General features: G+C 40.4%; 1 protein-coding gene across 4 annotated transcripts in view; it reads left to right on the forward strand.

The window, feature by feature from the left end:
• TTC6 (tetratricopeptide repeat domain 6) overlaps positions 1-18581 on the forward strand; it is a 183685-nt gene continuing 165104 nt past the window's right edge. For 3 of the 4 annotated variants that reach the window (XM_077909088.1, XM_077909090.1, XM_077909091.1), the window contains exons 1-2: positions 1-137; positions 10534-11418. In XM_077909088.1, the coding sequence (XP_077765214.1) occupies positions 10549-11418 (870 nt within the window). In that variant the 5' untranslated portion in view covers positions 1-137; positions 10534-10548. Of the gene's footprint in view, positions 138-252; positions 807-10533; positions 11419-18581 lie in introns of those variants that run through there. The other variant, XM_077909089.1, reaches the window with a different exon arrangement.

Here is an 18581-nt window from a genome sequence, read left to right on the forward strand (position 1 = left end):
TCTTCCTTCCCGGAGAGCCTGTCCGAGCCCACGGCCGCTCGGCCGCCGGGGAGGCCGTTTGGATACCCCGCTGGGCGGCGGCAGTGTCAACCTCCTCGCCGTCCGAACGGGCGCTGGGGCGTCCCCGCGGCAGACCGGTGAGAGGCGGACTGCGGGGCTGCTGACCCGCGTGGGAGGCTTCGATATTGGGGCGGGGCAGGCGTCCCCGTTCTCCCTCTTCAATCCACACTCACCTCAGAAAATCCGCGCAGAAGATCGGGCTGGGGTTGAGCAGGGGTTGGGGCCGGAGTAGGGGCTGGGATGCCCTGGGCAAGAGTGAAAAGCTGGTGGATGGGGACCTCCACGCTGCGGGGAAAGAAGAGGCGTTCGGAAGGCCAAAGACTGGGCGGAATCAGAGGGAATGTGGCGAGGGGGAGGGCACCGTGGAGGGAATTTAATTTCCAACTGCCTGACCTTTCCTGGTCTCCCTTGACAGGAGCTGGTTGTTTTGGGCAAACCTTACACACCGTTAGGTGATCTCCTCCGCTGGGGTCAGTGTGCCTAATTTTGGAACAGGAAACCGTTTCTTGTGTGTGGCCCCAAAACCTCTTTGGTGGGCGGTGGGACGCTGTAGGCTTAGTGCAGGGATTATCCAGCATCAAAGACCACAGACCCACAGCGAAACTGTTAGGAACTACCACTGCAGGATTTTAAAGGACTTCAGTAGTTCTCTTTACTCTTCGACTTTCAAATATGAAAATTCAACAAATTGTTTATTTCCCGTTTACAGGTTTATAAAGGTATAATTTCCATAAACTGCACAGAAGGTACACATTAGTAGTTAGTATAATGTATTACAGTATAATGTACGTACAGGTGTACAGTTTGATAAGTTTTGACAGATGTATACACTTCTGAAACAATTACTGCAATCAAGATAACTGAACCCTTTTTCCCCCCAAGTTTTTATTTAAATTCCTGAGAACTGGGCAGCCCAGGTGGCTCTATGGTTTAGCGCCGCCTTCAGTCCAGGGCGTGTCCTGGAGACCCGGGATCGAGTCCCTCCTCGGGCTCCCTGCATGGAGCCTGCTTCTCCCTCTGCCTGTGTCTCTGCCCCCTCCCCCTCTGTCTCATAAATAAATAAATAAACTCTTAAAAAATAAATTCCTGATAACTGAACCTTTTCATTCCTCTGCTCCCTTTGGTATCCATCCTCATTCTCACCTGCTCCTAATGCCCCCAACCAACTGCTGATCTGCTATGTGACACCACAGAATAGGTTGCATTTTCTAGAATTTTATATAAATGGAAGCATACGATGTATACTGTTTTGTATCTGGCTTCCTTTATTCAGCAAAATGATTTGCCTGGACTTTTGCTTTGATGACTGTCTGGTAGCTTTATAGTAAATTTTGAAATTTGGTCATGTAAGTCCTCTAGTTTTTAAAAAAGTCACTTTAACTATTTTGGATAATTATTTGAATTTGTGTATATATTTTAGAATCAGTTTGTGATTTCTGTAAAAAAAAAAAAGCCTGCTGGAATTTTGATTGGGATTGCATGGAATCTATAAATGTATTTGGGGAGAACTGCCATTTTAACAATGTTGAATCTTCTAGTTAACAAACATGGTTTGGAATTTTATGTAGGTCTTTAATTTCTCTTGGCAATGTTTTGAAATTTTCAGTGTAGAGATTTTGGACATCTTTTGTTGGGTTCTCAATTATTTTATGTCTTTTTGAGCATTATTTTCCAATTGTTTGATCTAGCATATTAAAATACAGTTGATTTTGTATGTTAACTTGTATTGTACAACCTTGGTAAGTCACTTGTTAGCACTAGGAATTGTTTTATAGATTCCTTAGAATTTTTTACCTAAAAATCATGTCCCTGTAAATAGGAACAGTTTTCCTTTTTCCCTTTCAATCTATTCCTTTGATTTCTTTTCCTTGCCATATTGCAATGGCTAGGACCTCCAGTACAATGTTGAATGGATGTAGTAAGAGTTGAGGCACTTTTTAATATTTTGTGAACCGATATAAAGGTGTCTGCTTCCTTGCTTTTATAAACAATGTTACAATGAACAATGTTAAAAAAAAAGAGTTTAGGCACTTTTGCCTAGTGTTCAATTTTAATGGGAAAGTAAAAATATAATATTAGCTATAAGGCTTTTGTAAATTCTCTTTATCAGATTGAAGATGTGTCCTATGAAGCATATTCACATTAACTTCTTTATTATTATCATGAATGTGTGTTGGATTTTGTCAAATGATTTTCCACTATCTTTTAAAATGATCTTAAGTTTTCTTCTATTTTCTATTCATACTGTGAACTATATTGATTTTCAAATGTTAAATCAATTTTTCAACCCTGGGATAAACTCCATACCATCAGAATATATTATACATTAAAATATATTTTTGAATTTGATATATTACTATTTTATTAAAGATTTCTGGATCTATATTCATGAAGGATATTGGTAACATAATTTCCCTTTTAGAAGAATGCCTTTGTGAGGTTTGGAAAGTAAATTCCTTCCTCCTCTACTTTCTGAAAATATTTGTGTAAGTTTGGTGTTATTTCTTTCTTGAGTGTTTGAGAGAATCATCTGTGCCTGGATTATAAGTGTCTTTGTGGTAAGATTTTTGGTAATGAATAAGGTTATTTAATATAGGCCTATTACAATTTTCTGTTTTTTTTTTAAAGACTTTATTTTTTTTTAAATTTTTATTTATTTATGATAGTCACAGAGAGAGAGAGAGAGAGAGAGGCAGAGACACAGGCAGAGGGAGAAGCAGGCTCCATGCACCGGGAGCCTGATGTGGGATTCGATCCCGGGTCTCCAGGATCGCGCCCTGGGCCAAAGGCAGGCGCTAAACTGCTGCACCACCCAGGGATCCCCAATTTTCTGTTTCTTATGTTAATTTTAGTAAATTGAAAATTTCAGGGATTTGACCAATTTATCTACATTGTTAGGATTTGTTGTGAAGTTGTCATATTTTCTTTTTTTTTTAGTTGTCATATTTTCTTGTTACCTTTTAATATCTTTAGGATCTGTAGTGAAAAGTGCTTTTTTATTCCTGATATTGGTGATTTTATTCTCTCATTTATTCTTAAGCAGTCTGTGTAAAGGTTTTAAGAATTTTGTTGATGTTATTAAAGAACTAGCTCTTGGCTTTTAGTTTCTTTGATAATTTTTCTGTTCTGTGTTTGATTGATTTATGACGTTATACTTAAATCCTTCTGTTTACTTTGGGTACACTTTACTCCTCTTTTCTAGATTCTTTTTTTTTTTTTTTAAAGATTTTATTTATTTATTCATAGAGACACACGGGGGTGGGGTGGGGGGAGAGAGAGAGGTAGAGGGAGAAGCAGGCTCCATGCAGGGAGCCGGATGTGGGACCTGATCCCGGGTCTCCAGGATCACACCCCAGGCTGCAGGCGGCGCTAAACCGCTGTGCCACCGGAGCTGCCCTTTTCCTAGATTCTTTAGGTAGAACCTTAGGTTATTGATTTTAGGCGTTTCTTCTTTTTGATTTAAGCTAAGCTATACTGTTCCTTTTAATCACTACATTGGCTGCATCCCACACATTTTAATATGTTGTATTTTCATTATTATTTAGTCTAAAATATTTTCTAATCTTTAATATTTTTTTGTATTCCATTATGCTGTCTACTGATTTTTTTCCTTACACTTTTTTGTATTGCTTCAAAAAACTGTTTCTCTAGGTATACATTCTTAACATCTCACAGTCTAGAGTTAATATTGAACTAGTTCACATGGAATGCAAAAACCTGATGACAGGGCAGCCCGGGTAGCCCAGCGGTTTAGCGCCACCTTTGATCCAGGGCGTGATCCCGGAGACCTGGGATCGAGTCCCACGTCCGGCTCCCAGCGTCGAGCCTGCTTCTCCCTCTGCCTGTATCTCTGCCTCTCTCTCTCTCTCTCTCTCTCTCTGTCTCTATGAATAAATAAATAAAATCTTAAAGAAAAAAACCCCTAATGACCCTACCCCAGTCTTTTTGGTTCTTGTCACATATGTTACATCTGTATATATATATATATAGACACCCCACAAAATGGGATTTTCATACAAATAAGGCTAAAAAATGATCTTTTAAACTTACTCAGATATTTGCTGTTTTTGATCTTCTTCATTCATTCATTCCTGAAGATTCAGATTTTCATCTTGTATACTTTCCCTTGTATAATTTTTCTCTGTCTGAAGACATTTCTTTATTATTTCTTATAATTTTCTAGTTTGCTGGTGAGCAATTCTTCTACTTGTCTTGTGTCTGAATATGTCTTCATATTGCCTTCATTTTTAAAAGAATATGCTTGCTACTGTATTGACAGTTCTTTGCTTTTTTAGTGTATTACACACCTTGTTTCACTGTCTTTTGGTTTCAGTGGTTTTTAGTAGGAAGTTTTTGTCATTTGAATTGTTTCCCTAAAAATAATGTATTGTTTTTCTCTGTCTGCTCTCAGTTTTTTATCTCTGTCTTTGATTTCCAGGAGCTTACATATGGTTTTCTTTGGTTTTTATCCTGCTTGGAATGTACTGGGTTTCATAATTCTATAAATTTAGGTATTTCTTCAGATTTGAGATGTTTTCAGTTATTTCTTTAAGCTTTTTTTCACCCCAATCTTCTCTCTCCTTTTCAGATACTGCTTACCCATGTGTTAAAACTTGTGATACGACTTCATAAGGCTTTGAGGCTGTTCCCTGCATGCTGCCCCACCCCCACTGAGCTTTTTTCTTTCTTTTTAAAATATTGGATAATTTCTGTTGATTTATCTTCCAATTCACCGACTATTTTCTCTGGCCTGTTAGTCCAATTTTTATTGAAAGTATTGTATTTTTCAGATATAAAATTTCTATATATTTTTATTTCTTTTTATAAAAAAGATTTTATTTATTTATTTGACACAGAGAGAGAGGACAAGCAGGGGGAGCAGCAGGCAGAGGGAGAGGGAGAAGCAGGCTCCCCACCAAGCAAGGAGCCCAATGCAGGGCTCTAGTTCAGGACCCTGGGATCATGACCCAAGCCAAAGGCAGATGCTCAACCGACTGAGACACCCAGACACCCCTTCACTTATGTTTCTATCTTAACATTTTCTATCTTTTTATTCATCATCAGCATATCTCCCTTTATTTTGTTGAGTATAGTTATAATAGTTGCCCTAAAGTCCTTGTTTAATAATTTCAACTTCTGTGTTGTCTCCAGGCTGGCATCTGTGCATTATGTTTGCCCTTGAGAATGGGTCACATTTTCCTGGATCTTTTTATGCTGAGTAGTTTTTCTTAATATATCCTGGGCATTGTTAATGTTTTATTGTGTAGACTCTGGATTCTGTTATATGCCTCTGAAGAATGTTGATGTTTTTTATTTAGCAAGCAATTTACCGTTACATGTAAGCTCTATCTCACTCTCTATGATTGGAAGTATAGCTAAATCTCACTTTAGCTTTTGAAGCCATTGTTGGGTTGCTTTGAGTTAGTCCTATGTATGCATAGTTCAGAGGTTAGTCTGGACTTATATGGGGTTTAGACACAGAATTAGGGGATTACCTTATCTGGCTCTCTCTTCTTTGGGATATTTTTTTCTCATGCCTCAGTGGTGGTTGTTGCCAGGGCTCTTTTCTCTGATTTGTCTGGCCAGAATGATGAAAGGCTTTCTATCAAAGTTTTTGCCCCCTGCTCTATGCCATTCTACAGTATGGATGGCATTTAGGGAAAGGCCACGGTAAACCTGGAAACTCGTTTCCGGGCCAGTGTTTCCACAAGTGTCTACTCTCCTCCACAATGCTTGCTTCTAAGAATCCTCAAGTATTTGTTTTTTATATTTTGCCCAGAGTTTATCAACAGTTAGTGGAGGATTTTCAATAAATGTAGATGTAGAACTTCAACAAATTGCTTTTGAATTTGAAAGCATACAACACTTAACATGTCAAAAGCATGATGATATAATAATAAAACTATCTTTTTTCCTATCTTGGCTATTTAAGCAAATTAGATGAAAGAAGTTCAAGAAGGAAAGACAGAGGAGTAAAAGGCAGGGAGATGTTTGTTGTTCCATTGCCTGTTATGTATTTATGTTTGTATGAATATATGTATATCACAAAGGCTATGGGGATATTCTAGGTACTGGTTATAACAATAGAATAAGTTTTTAGAGTCTTGACATTTCTATGGGCTTCTGAATAGAAAAAAGCTTTTTGTGAGCTTGAAGACAGCTTTTCTCTATTTTTCTATATAATTTTTAAACAGCATAAGTGTGAGTTACTATTATTGATATTATTAAGATTAAAGGTTCCAAAACAAATATTATAGAAAGCATGAAAAATAGAAAAAATACCATTATCTTATTCTTTTAGCAAAGTTATAAAATGATCATATATTTTCTATTAAGCTTTCTGATGAATTATAATCAGTGCAAAACTAGATCTCACTTCCACCACTGATATTTCAAGAATAAGTAATTATTTTCAGAATATTTTTATTTTCCTTGCAATATGAAAACTTTACAAGATGTGATAGATTTTCCTTGGACTTAGATATTTCTTTTGGAACCTTAGTGTGCATTGGAAGTTGATGTTGATACGAAATTGAGGAAGTGAATTGAGATAATATTTGGCCAAGGACGCAAGAGAACCTAAATCTTGTCCTTAATGTGTCACCTTTCCCACTGAGGTACCCATGACCATATATAGAAGAGGTCAAGGCCTCCATATAACCTGGTTCACTCTTTGGCTCTATTCTCAACATGATAATCTGATGAACTAGGCCTCACATATGAAGGATTCCTTTCCCTGTATGAGGTGGTTCCATGTAGCTTAGAACCAAGTTATCTGGTGATCTGCTCTGTTTATTTCTACCTTAGTTGAGGTCTAGAGCAGCGTATGGATCTTCTGTTCCAATTGGAGGAACAGCCACACCTGCAAGAAACAGCAACCTGCCCCAGAATCTATCATGCTGTATAATCCTCTCATTAGCTGTCTTTGGGCCTTTAGTTATTTGTGGCTGGAGAGCTTTCTCATGTCTTATCATACCTTGTAGGAGAGGAGACTGTTTAGGCACTGAACCTCCTGGGAGAGGACAAAGAAAAAGAATTCCAATAACTGGAAAAGAAGCTGAGTGAAATTACTGCTCAGGTCGCAAAGATTTCCAGCACATTCTGTCCCATTTTAAAGTTTAAAATACACTTAACCTGGATTGTGAGCAGCAGGCTTGACACCTTAATAATTTGGGGGAAAGCTAATTATTTTTACCTGAGAATCTCCAAACCAGAACTGATCTCTTTCTTTTAATGAATTGCTACCAAGAAAAAGAGAACATGGTATTTCCCCCATGAGATTAATGTTTAAAAGACATTTTACATATTTTGTAGTGTTGAGGGGTGGGTGTGGGGGAAAAAAGGCACCAAGCTTCGATGGACTGACTGCCTCATTTTGCATTGAGATACCACCTATTTTGAAAATACAATAGAAGTCTCTGTTAAAGTTAGAAGTTCTATAGCCTATTGGTTTATTTTTATGTGAGAAGAGCAACTGTCCTATGAAGAGCTCAAGGGAATATACCGAGAAATGTTAAACAATGAACACTTGATAAACTTCAATAGCGAACCAAGGGCCTGAGAGAAGTTGGGAAGGAAATATGAAGCAGGAACTAAGAAACAAAAGGGAAGTGCAGTTGGGAGAGTCAAGTCAGATTCTCATCAGGTATTAATGTGCTTCTTTCTGTTCTGTGGTCTCTTCCAGTTACAGTCTTTTGTAGGAAGAAATGCAGATGGTGTCGGTGTGACCATATTACCACCTGTGCAAACAATAATAGCCAATACACTATGAGGAGGATTATACAGCATGTTTTATAAAAAGGGAAACTTCCTTAAGGGTTTTAGAAATCATTTCTAATGTGCACATACTATGGTGCAGAACTGAGCAAACAACATATTATTTTCACTTTTTAATATGAATTCTGGTTATGGATAGAACTGAGCTATTCAAGGTCTAAGGATTGGTGGAGATGGGTAGAGAAACCAAACCTATTGATTCCCAGGTGAGAGCTCTGCCATGTAGCAAGGTCTTCTGTTTGAGAATCAGCAGATATTAGAGATTAAAAGCATTTTTAATATGATTAAAAGTCATATTGCTTTTGCTCTAAATATAGAGGCTAAGTAGGATGTTTTGTTCATATTGCCCATACTGCATGGTAAATGCAGAGATCTAAATGTGAAGATAGCCTTTTTTATGAGTTAATATAAGTCCAACCAAGAATGTGGGTAAGATGATAAAAAAAAATGCAAAGTAAAATAAATGTTTTCCACATTTAAGTTTCAAATCCATCTTATTTTGGTATATGGCATAAAACGAGGTATAATCCACCCCCCCCCCAATAATCAGCCAATTGCCTCAGCACAATTTATTGAATAATTCTTATTGCCAATTATCTTGTTAGACAAGCACTCCCTCATTTCCCTTTTTCAAAATTTTACCTAATCTATCTTGTTTATTCCTTCAGATGAGTCCATAATTACTTTTCAGAGTTCAAAAATATAACTTCTAGATTTTGATTATGATGGCATTAAACCAGTACAGTATTTTGGGAAGACCTGCTATAATATTTTATTTTTTTTCACCAAGGGACATTACTGTCTAGTCACATCTTTTAAGTCTTTCAGTAAAATTTAAAAAATTTATTCATGCAGTTTCAGTACATTTTTTGTTATGCTTATTACTGGAACTTACTCTTTTAAAAAATTATAAATGGAATTTTATCAATGTGTTTTTGAACGGATCATTTTGGTATAAAGGAAGTTATTAGTTTTTGTATAAAATTAAAAAAAATTAAATCTTTGCAGAAATTTACTATAACTCTAAACAGTTCTTTGGTGTTTAGATCTGATAGGTAGGTAATCATATTTGCAAATAATGATGATACTCCAAAGGTGTTTCTGCTTTATATTTTTTTCAAAGAACTTTGGCTTTGGGTTTCCTAATAATAATCAAATTAGCTTTCCTAATTCATTATTTTCTGCTTTTATTTTCATTGTTTTACCCTTATTTCTTAAAACTCTCCTCTTCTTGGCTTCTGTGGAACTGTTTTCCCCATTTTCCTCTCTGTTGCTTCTGCTTATTCCACCTCCCAGAGATGAATGTACCAAAGAATCTGTCATCAGGCTCTTCTCTATTTATATTTCCTGTTAGCCTGGCCTTTGTTAATGACCTGAGATCTCTCAGCATCTGAAAATCCACTTATGATCATGGATGAACTGGCCCCGCTGAATAGCAGGTTTCTTTAAAAAAAAATTATGGTAATAAATGCACATAACATAAAATTTTACCATCTTAACCATTTTTAAGTGTATAAGTCACTGAATAAAAGAAGCTTTCTTATGTACTTGACTATAACCAAGACTTCATTAAGATGATTCAAAGTTCCTATTTTATGAAGGATCTTTAATTGCTCCCATTTATTCCTTGTCATTGGCCAGATCCTATCAGTTTTACTTGTCATGTTTCTGTTTTCACTGTGCTCCATTACCAAGGCCAGGCCTTATGCTCAAGCTGTGGAGACTCTTATTTGTCTCCCTTCCTTTATTCTTTGTCCCATGCAATATCCTCCACGCACCAGATCCTATCAAGCTGTTTTCTGTTAAAAGTTTTTGAATGATTTTCAGTGGTCAGGAGAAAAAGTACAAATATTTGGCATTCAAGGCCTCATGATCTGGCTGCAGCCTACCTCTCTTTCTTCATACAGCCTGCTCTAGCTCAGGAGACATATTGAGGTAAGTGGGCTGGGTAAGGGATAGAGACACCAAAGACCGGTTGGAGAAGGAGCTGCCTCAAGAGTAGGGATTTGGCTCTTGCATTGCCAGGGCCTTCATTCCCCTCCTCCCCAGAGAACCTGCGAATCTGGAATTTTATGTGAAAATCTCTCAATTTAAAATTGTTGGTGGGGCACCTAGGCAGCCCAGTGGTTGAGCATCTGCCTTTGGCTCAGAGCATGATCCTAGGGTCCTGGGATCAAGTTCCACATCAAGCTCCCCTCCCTGGAAGCCTGCTTCTCCTTCTGCCTATGTCTTTGCCTCTCTGTCTGTGTCTCATGAATAAATAAATAAAATCTTTAAAAAAATTGTTGGTGCCAATTAGTATCTTTGAAATACTTGGAGCAATTGTAAAATATGTTTGTGGGCTAGATGCATGGCACAGTTGATGGCCTCTCTTCTCTCTTAGCAGGTTTTCTTTAGATTCCCTATGTCTGTCTCTCTTGTCTGGAACTGGGACATTACATTTATGGTCTAAAGAAATGTTAAATCCAATAGGAGTTTCAGAAATTCCCACCGTAAAAAGGTTACTGCTTTAAAGGTTTTCCATAGTTCCTGTGAAAAGGCCAATGGTTGGATTTAAAATGATGTAGACTAATACTCCCTCCTGCACAAGGAGCGAGCCTTCTACCGGGAGAGGCTTTTCTGAGCTGCACTTGGATTTATCGACCCACACGAGTTTTGTTATGAATATGTAATTAATATACTGTTGTTATTTCCCAGGGCAAATCAGTCAAGATGTCCGCAGTTTCGAAGCATTTTGGACTGAAATACAAGGAAGAATCGTACATCTTTAAAGAGCTCGAGAAGATTCGCCAGGAAACGAAAAAGGATCTTCTCCGATTCAAGCAGAAGCTGGCCTCCAAGCCGGCTGTGGAGGACGCCCCCGAGGGCGGCCCCCAGGCCCCGGCCCCCAAGCCCTCGGGGCCCCCCGGCGCCGCGGCCCCCGCGGCGGCCCCCCTGCCGCAGGCCCCCCGCGGCGCAGCGCGGCCCCCGGCCCCCAGCGAGGCGGCCGCCCCCGGGAAGACCCGGCCCGGCCGGCCCCAGGACTTCTGCTGGCGGAGCTCCGCGCCCCTGCGCCACGGGCCCCGGACGCCGCCGCCGCTCATCGCCTCCAGGGCCGGCACGTCCAGACCGCTGGGCCTGACGCCGCCGCCCGCGGCCAAGGAGAGGCCCCGGGCGCGCCTGGGCCCGCGGGGCGCGCGGAGCCCGCGGAGCGCGCGGCGCCCGAGCCCCGAGCCCGTGCAGCCCCCGGCCCCCGAGCGCGGCTCGAAGCAGCAGGGGGCCGCGCCCGCACAGCCCCGCGCCGCCAAGCAGAGCGAGGGCGGCGCGGAGGCGGGCCGCGGGCCGGGGGCGGCGGGGAGGCGCACCCCGTCCGGCCGCGCGCGCTCAGCCAGCAGGACCCCCGCCGCGCCCCGGGCCGAGTCCCCGACCCCGCGGGGGAGCGCCCCGCCCGCCGCGCCCGCCCCGCAGCCCGCGCGGGGGATCCCGACGTCCATAGAGGAGGTCATCGCCTCCCTGCAGTCCGAGGCCCAGCTGGCCTCCGACCAGACCGTCCAGGAGCTCATACAGAGTGTCCTCGGCCACAACTACGACCTTAACATGGAAGTAGGTGAACCCCAAGGACAGTAGTAGTTCCCCTGGGCAAATGCGACCGTAGGGAACGTGGATGGCGCATCTAAGTGCACACGGCGTGTTGCACCCTAGACGAGCCAGACGCAACAGCGGGGTGTTTGTTATTCAAGTGCTTTGGCTTTCGAACTCGAATTTTTTGAATATTCCGTCGAGGGAGTGTAAACTCTTTCACTCAGTGACTATACACTCAGTGAAACAAACCGAGAAGTTATTTCAAAAATCAGTTCAAAGTACATCGGTTGTAGACCTGAGTAATACATCGCTGGTAGCCTTTCCTTTCAAAGTCTTTGTGATTATTTAGATTTGAAATAACGGAACAGAGGTCTTATATGGAACACTCGTTTTCTTAAGATTTTACTTATTTACTTATCTATCTATCGTCTATCTATCTATCACACACAGAGAGATAGACAGAGACTCAGGCAGAGGGAGAAGCAGGCTCCCTGCAGGGAACCTGACGTGGGACTGGATTCTAGGACCCCTGAATCACCACCGGAACCAAAGGCAGACGCTCAACCAATGAGCCACCCAGGGGCCCCCACTCAGTCACTTTCTGTTATAGCTTACCATTAGCAGTGAATTTTTATACTGAGCAGATCAATATGTTACTACTAAGAAGTTGAATTTGTAGGAGTTCTGTGATATTTTTAGCGAAAATTACTCTCTTAAAACATATATTTTTAAAGACTTTATTTATTTATTTGATAGAGAGAGGAGAGAGAGAGCACAAGGTGGTGACAGGGAGAAACAGAAGCAGACTACCAGTTGAGCAGGGAGCATGATGCAGGGCTCCATCCCAGGACCCCAGGATCATGACCTGAGCCTAAGGCAGGCACTTAACCAACTGAGCCACCCAGGTGCCCTTCTCTTAAAATATTTTAAACAATTTACTTCCTAGGCCTTCCAAATTTTAGAGATTATAAGTGATTCTTGTGTTCCAAGGAAATTGAGACGCAGTTTGTGTGCATTTTGTCCCAGCAACCTCACCAGGTGGATACCCACAAAAGCCCCATTTTACATAGGAGGTTTCCTAGCTTTAGTGATGTTAAAGGATTGGCCAGTGTCCCAAACTAAGGGATGGCAGAACTGGGATACTACCACACGTGGCCACATCCCAGAGACTGGACTGGAAACATGCCAGAACTGTTCATTTGTTGATTGTGGTATGTCCCCAGCAGGGAACAAAGCTGGATGGGGTCATGGGTTAAGGTATTTGTCCATTATATAGACTGTGCTGTGGCAGTGACATTCAAAGCAAAAATAGTCACAAGGGAATCTGAGTCCCATAGAAGGACAGAAAAAGGGAATGGGGAGGAAGGAGGTGGGAAGTAGGGAGAGTGGAGGGAAGGGAGGAAAAAAGAAAAAAGAGATACAGGTTTTTTTTTTTTTTTTTTTTTTTTTTGAGAATGACAGTGAGGATGACTGGAAGAGGGAAGAAGATTGTGTTACCATGTTCTTGGCTGTAGCACCAAACCTCTTGTTAGTACACAGAATACTGCTGCCACATTATGTCTTTTAAAATGTTTCAGTCCCCAAATACAGTCTGGGCAGTAATTTAAGGAATGTGATTATACAGCCCATTAGGGAACAAAAACATGTAAGGACAAGAGTCCCCAATGTCGTCTTTGACCTAATGTTTGTTAGCAAAATAGGACAAATGTTTTCAATTAAGACCCAACAAGATCAGTGTGGTTGCTTGGACTGTTTCAAAATGGGGATTTCTAATTAGGTTTTGTGTGGGCCTCACAGGAGAAAGAATCCGGGACATGTGCTGGAGAGCCTTAATAGAACAAAGGTCTCAGTGCCTGCCTCTGGAAGAGTAACGCTGTGACATAGTCCAAGGTACTTGACGTGAAGAAAGGCCCATATTAGAAACTGGCTCAGAGGTCCTGCTAAGTTGGGCAAAGTTATGTTTTCAGAGCAAGGGCCATAAGAGAGAGTACATTTTGAAGGGTTCAAATAGAATAAAATGTAAGAAATAGTATCAAATGAAGAATGAATACACAGAACAGGACACAGTGAGTTCTGTCCTTTCTGGCATTTTATTTGTCTGTGTATCCTTTTTTGGTGCTCCAGTTACCTGAATTGTTTAATGTAGAAGAGTGGCTTGGGGCATTAGAGTCAGGAGCCAGGGGCACTAGCCCTGTGTTACAGGACTTAGCTTGTATCAAATGCCTTAGTCCATCTCTGCTTTCCATTATATTGATTTTTAGTGCTTTCACGATTTTTAATGCTTTAGTGAGTTCATTCTTCCCTTTTTTTTTTTTTGTTAAACATTTTCTTTTTTTAATTCATGAGAGACAGAGAGAGACAGAGAGAGAGAAGCAGAGACAGAGAGAGGCAGAGACACAGGCAGAGGGAGAAGCAGGCTCCATGCAGGGAGCTGGACATGGGACTTGATCCTGGGTCTCCAGGATCACAGCCTGGCCTGAAGGCAGGCGCTAAACCGCTGAGCCACCTAGGCTGCCCCCATTCTTCCTTTAAAAATTTTGCCTTTTTCCATGCCAACAATTCCAGAAGCCAGAGTTTTGCATTATTTTCAGAAGTTTTATTAGGGTAAAAAATGGCTGTGGCTGGCTGGGTAGGTGATCAGTTGTAATAAAAAATGCAAGTGTAAAAGTGGTCTAAATTATGATTTTAAAAAAGTCCTAAGATTAGAGTAAGGACGTTTGTTTGAAACATTTGTAATTTATATAAGCAACATCCTTTCCAGGATAAGCAAGGACTATGGTTCTTCACTTTAGGTTTCTTACCTTGGAGTCATACAGCAATTCTCAGAGGGAAAGCAGGAGGAAAAGACAATCTTGGCAGGGTGTATTGTTTCTGTTTAGACCTTGGCTAAGGCCATTCCAGACCTAGTATTCAGAGTTTTATAATTACATAGGCCAAAAGTTGCACAGAATACCTGAAGATTAAATTTAGCTGTCAAATGTAGGTCAAACATCTAAACCAAGTTTTCTCATCCTTAACACTATTGACATTTTGGGTTAAATAATTCATGGTTGAGAGTGGCTGTCCTGTGAATTGTGGGTTATTTAGAATTATCCTCTGGCTTCTACCCAGGAGATGCCAGTAGCACAATCCTCTTGCTTCCCTTCCTCATGCCCTGCTGAGGTCATGAAATTGAAATACCTATATGTTGTCAAATGAGACCCTGAAGAGTAGGGCATCCTCCTTCTGCATACTGAGAATCACTGTCCTAAACAGTATGAACACCCTGTGGCAGGAGGAATAGAAATGTTATATGGTCCTATGTTTGCTTAACTGAGGAATCTATCACTCACAACATATGTTCTAATTATATCAAACTAAAGTTCAGAGACTACCTTCCCTATGTTAATTTGAGGATGAAGAAACCAGCCCATCTTTACTTCTTTCACCTGTAGTTGCTTTTTTGCCACAAAGCTCAAAAAGAAAAATGGCTTCACATGACCTAAGTAAGAAAGGATTCATGTTCCAAGATCTTCTGTGAACAAAAAATATGACTCACAAATGTTATATCATAAAATTTACACCTACTTTCACTTCAGGGAAGATGAAATAAATGTACTTTCCCCTATTTCTTTCATACAACTCAATACACTATATATTAGACAAATATGAGAATACCCCAAAAGGTAGAGAGAGGAAGATAGACTGGCTAGGGACTTTGGGTTCCAAGGAATCACATAGGGATGCCTCCTTGGGCTTTCTTTTTGCCTCATATCCTCTAGACTTGGAGATAAAGAAGCTGGCAAACTAGGAATGCCAATGGATGCAGAAGAAGCTCCAGTAAAAGCCAGCTTTCTTTAGCCAAGGGGTCAAGAAAGGGGCAGACTAGAAAGAGAAAACTTTAAGACAATAATTGTGCTACTCAAGCCAGAAACAACAGGAAAAAAAAAAATCTATGCCCCGCCCCAACCTCGCCCCAGCCAAAGTTGAATGAAGGTCCTAGACTGTCAGTCTCATCAAATTGTTACCAGTTACCCCAACCTTGTCCCCACTGAGATGGTGTCAGTGGGAAGTTAAGACTTTCAACACTGCTCAGCAGTAAAGAGGCTGTCTTCTCCACTTTTCCTGGGTCATAGGAGGCCCTGTGGGGAACAGTAATGAGATACCCCTATCTCTTACGATTAGGATGGTGTCAGTGGAGGCCTAGTGGGAGCCAGAACTCCTATTCCTACCCAGTGATAACAAGGAAGCCCCAACCCGTGGTGTCAACAGAGACCCAAGTTGGAACCTGGAGTACTACTGCTACCTGGTAGTGCCCAACCCCAACTACCCCTACTAGAGTAATGACATAGGAAGCCAGCTAAAATAGGAAGTTTTTTTTTTTTTAAGATTTTTTTTTTTTTTATGAGAGACACAGAGAGAGAGGCAGAGACACAGGCAGAGGGATAAGCAGGCTCCCTGTGGAGAACTCGATGCAGGACTCGATCCCAGGACCCTGGAATCATGCCCTGAGCCGAATGCAGATGCTCAACCACTGAGCCACCCAGAAGTCCCTAAAATAGGAAGTTTAAATGAGATCCAGACTCTCATAACATAGTACCCAAATGTCTAGGTTTCAGTTAAAAATCATTTGTTGCACTAAGAACCAGAATATCTTGACCTGAAAGAAAAAAAGATAATAGATGCCAGCATTGAAATGACAGAGATGTTAGAATTATCTGAGAAAGATTTTAAAGTGGCCCTCAGAAAGAATGCTTCAGTGAGCAATTAGGAGTATACTTGAAACAGTGAAAAAAGAGAGTGAGCAGAGAAATAGAAAATCTCAGTAAAGAAAACAAAGCTATAAAGAGGAACCAAAGGGAATTGTTAAAGACTTTATTTATTTATTTATTTATTTATTTATTTATTTATTTATTTATTTTTTATTATATTAGAGAGTGAGGATATGCATGAACTGAATGAGGGGCAAAGGGAGGGAGAGGAAGAGGAAAAGAATCTCAAGCCCTATGCAGGGCGTAATCCCACAACCCCTAGATCATGACCTGAGCTGAAACTGAGAGTCAGAGGCTCAACTGACTAAGCGACCCAGGTGCTCCATCAAAGGAAATTTTTAGAACTGAAAATATAATAAATAAATGAAATAAAACCCCAGTTGATGGCTAAACACTGGAGAAGACAGAGGAAAGAAACAATGAATTTGAAGATGGAACAATACAATTTACTCAATCTGAACAACAGAGAAACAACAGACTGAGAAACAAAATGTATACAACTTGAGGGACCTATAGGACTATCACAAAAGATCTAATTTTATGTTGTCAAGGTTCTGGAAGCTGAGTTAACCCCAAACCAAAGAAACCCCAAGGAATCCACACCAAAATGTAATAGTTAAACTTCTGAAAACTAAAGAAAACGATAAAGCAGTGAGAGGGAAACAATGTGTTACCTATGGAGGAAAACAACTTGAATGACAATGGATTTCTCATGAGAAACCAGTAGTAAAGAAGAAATAGGCACAATATTTTTTCAAGTGCTGAAAGAAAAGCATGTATATCCAAAATCCCATATCTAGTAAAATTTTTAAAATATTTATTTATTTATTTATTATTTTTTAAAAAAGGATTTTATTTATTTATTCATGAGACACACACACACACACACACACACACACACACACACACAGAGGGAGAAGCAGAAGCAGGCTCCATGCAGGGAGCCCAATGCGGGACTTGATCCCGGGACTCCAGGATCATGCCCAGTGCCGAAGGCAGGTGCTAAACTGCTGAGCCACCCAGAGAAATTATTTTTAAAAATATTTTATTTGTTTATTTGCCACAGAGAAAGAGAGAGCCAGAGAGCACAAGTAGGGAGAATGGCAGAGGTAGAGAGAGAAGCAGGGAACTTCTCTGCTCAGCAGGGAAGCCCAACGGAACCACAGGGCTGGATCCCAGGAGGCTGGGGCCAAAGGCAGACCTGAGCCAAAGGCAGACACTTAACCACGTAACTGACTGGGGCACCCAGACACCCTGTAGTGAAATTATTCTTCAGGAATTGAAAGTGAAATCAAGACATTCTCAGAGAATTTGTCCATATCAGTCCTACCTTAAAAAATGGCTAAGATTGGGACGCCTGGGTGGCTCAGTGGTTAAGTGTCTGCCTTTGGCATGATCCTGGATCATGAATTATGTTTGATGGTTATGATCAGATGGTTATGACACTATCTGATGTGGTTCTAAATGTATGTAGAGGAAATTTAAGACCATTATAAATAGGGGAGGGTAAACAGACATAAAGGGAGGTAATGTTTCTATGCTTCACTCTAATTGGAAAATGACAATACAAATAGACTGTGGTTATGTACATGTAATATAGTGCCTAGAGCAGTGACTAAAAAAGCTGTACAGATTCACTCAAAAAACACTACAGATAAGTCAAAATAGAATTATAAGAACTGTTAACTCATAGGAAAGCAGGCAAAAAACAGAGAAACAAGAAACCAAAAAAAAAGAAAACAAAAAATAAGGTGACCACTTCAAATTCTAACATATCAATAACTACATTAAATATAAATTGTTTAAATATACCATGAGTTGAAAGACAGAGATTGGCAAGTGATTAAATACATAACCCAACTATGTATTGTCTACAAGAAACTTACTTCCAATATAATGATATAGGCAGGTTGAAAATAAAAGATGAAAAAATATGTCATGCTTGAATTAATTAAGAGATAGTGGAAGTGACTATATTAAATTCAGGTATAGATGACTTTAGGGGCACCTGGGTGGCTAGTGGTTGAGCATCTGCCTTTGGCTTTGGTAGTGATCCTGGGGTCCTAGGATTGAGTCCTGCATCAAGCTCCCTGTGAGGAGCTTGCTTCTCCCTCTGCCTATGTCTGCCTCTCTCTCATAAATAAAATCTTTTTTATTTTTTAAGAAGACTTCAGAACAAAGAAAATTACTGGAGACATAGAGGGGATTACAATATGGTAAAAGACTCTATCCATCAAGAAAACAAAGCAATACTAAATGTGTATGCACCAAATAATACAACTGAAAAATATATGAAGTAAAAACTGAAAGGAGAAATAGGAAAATCTACAACTGTAGTTGAATACTACTACATCCTTTATTTTTTTTAAATTTATTTATTTATGATAGTCACACACACAGAGAGAGAGAGAGGCAGAGACACAGGCAGAGGGA

Source organism: Canis aureus, chromosome 9, assembly GCF_053574225.1.
Source record: "Canis aureus isolate CA01 chromosome 9, VMU_Caureus_v.1.0, whole genome shotgun sequence".
Classification (NCBI taxonomy): Eukaryota; Metazoa; Chordata; class Mammalia; order Carnivora; family Canidae; genus Canis; species Canis aureus.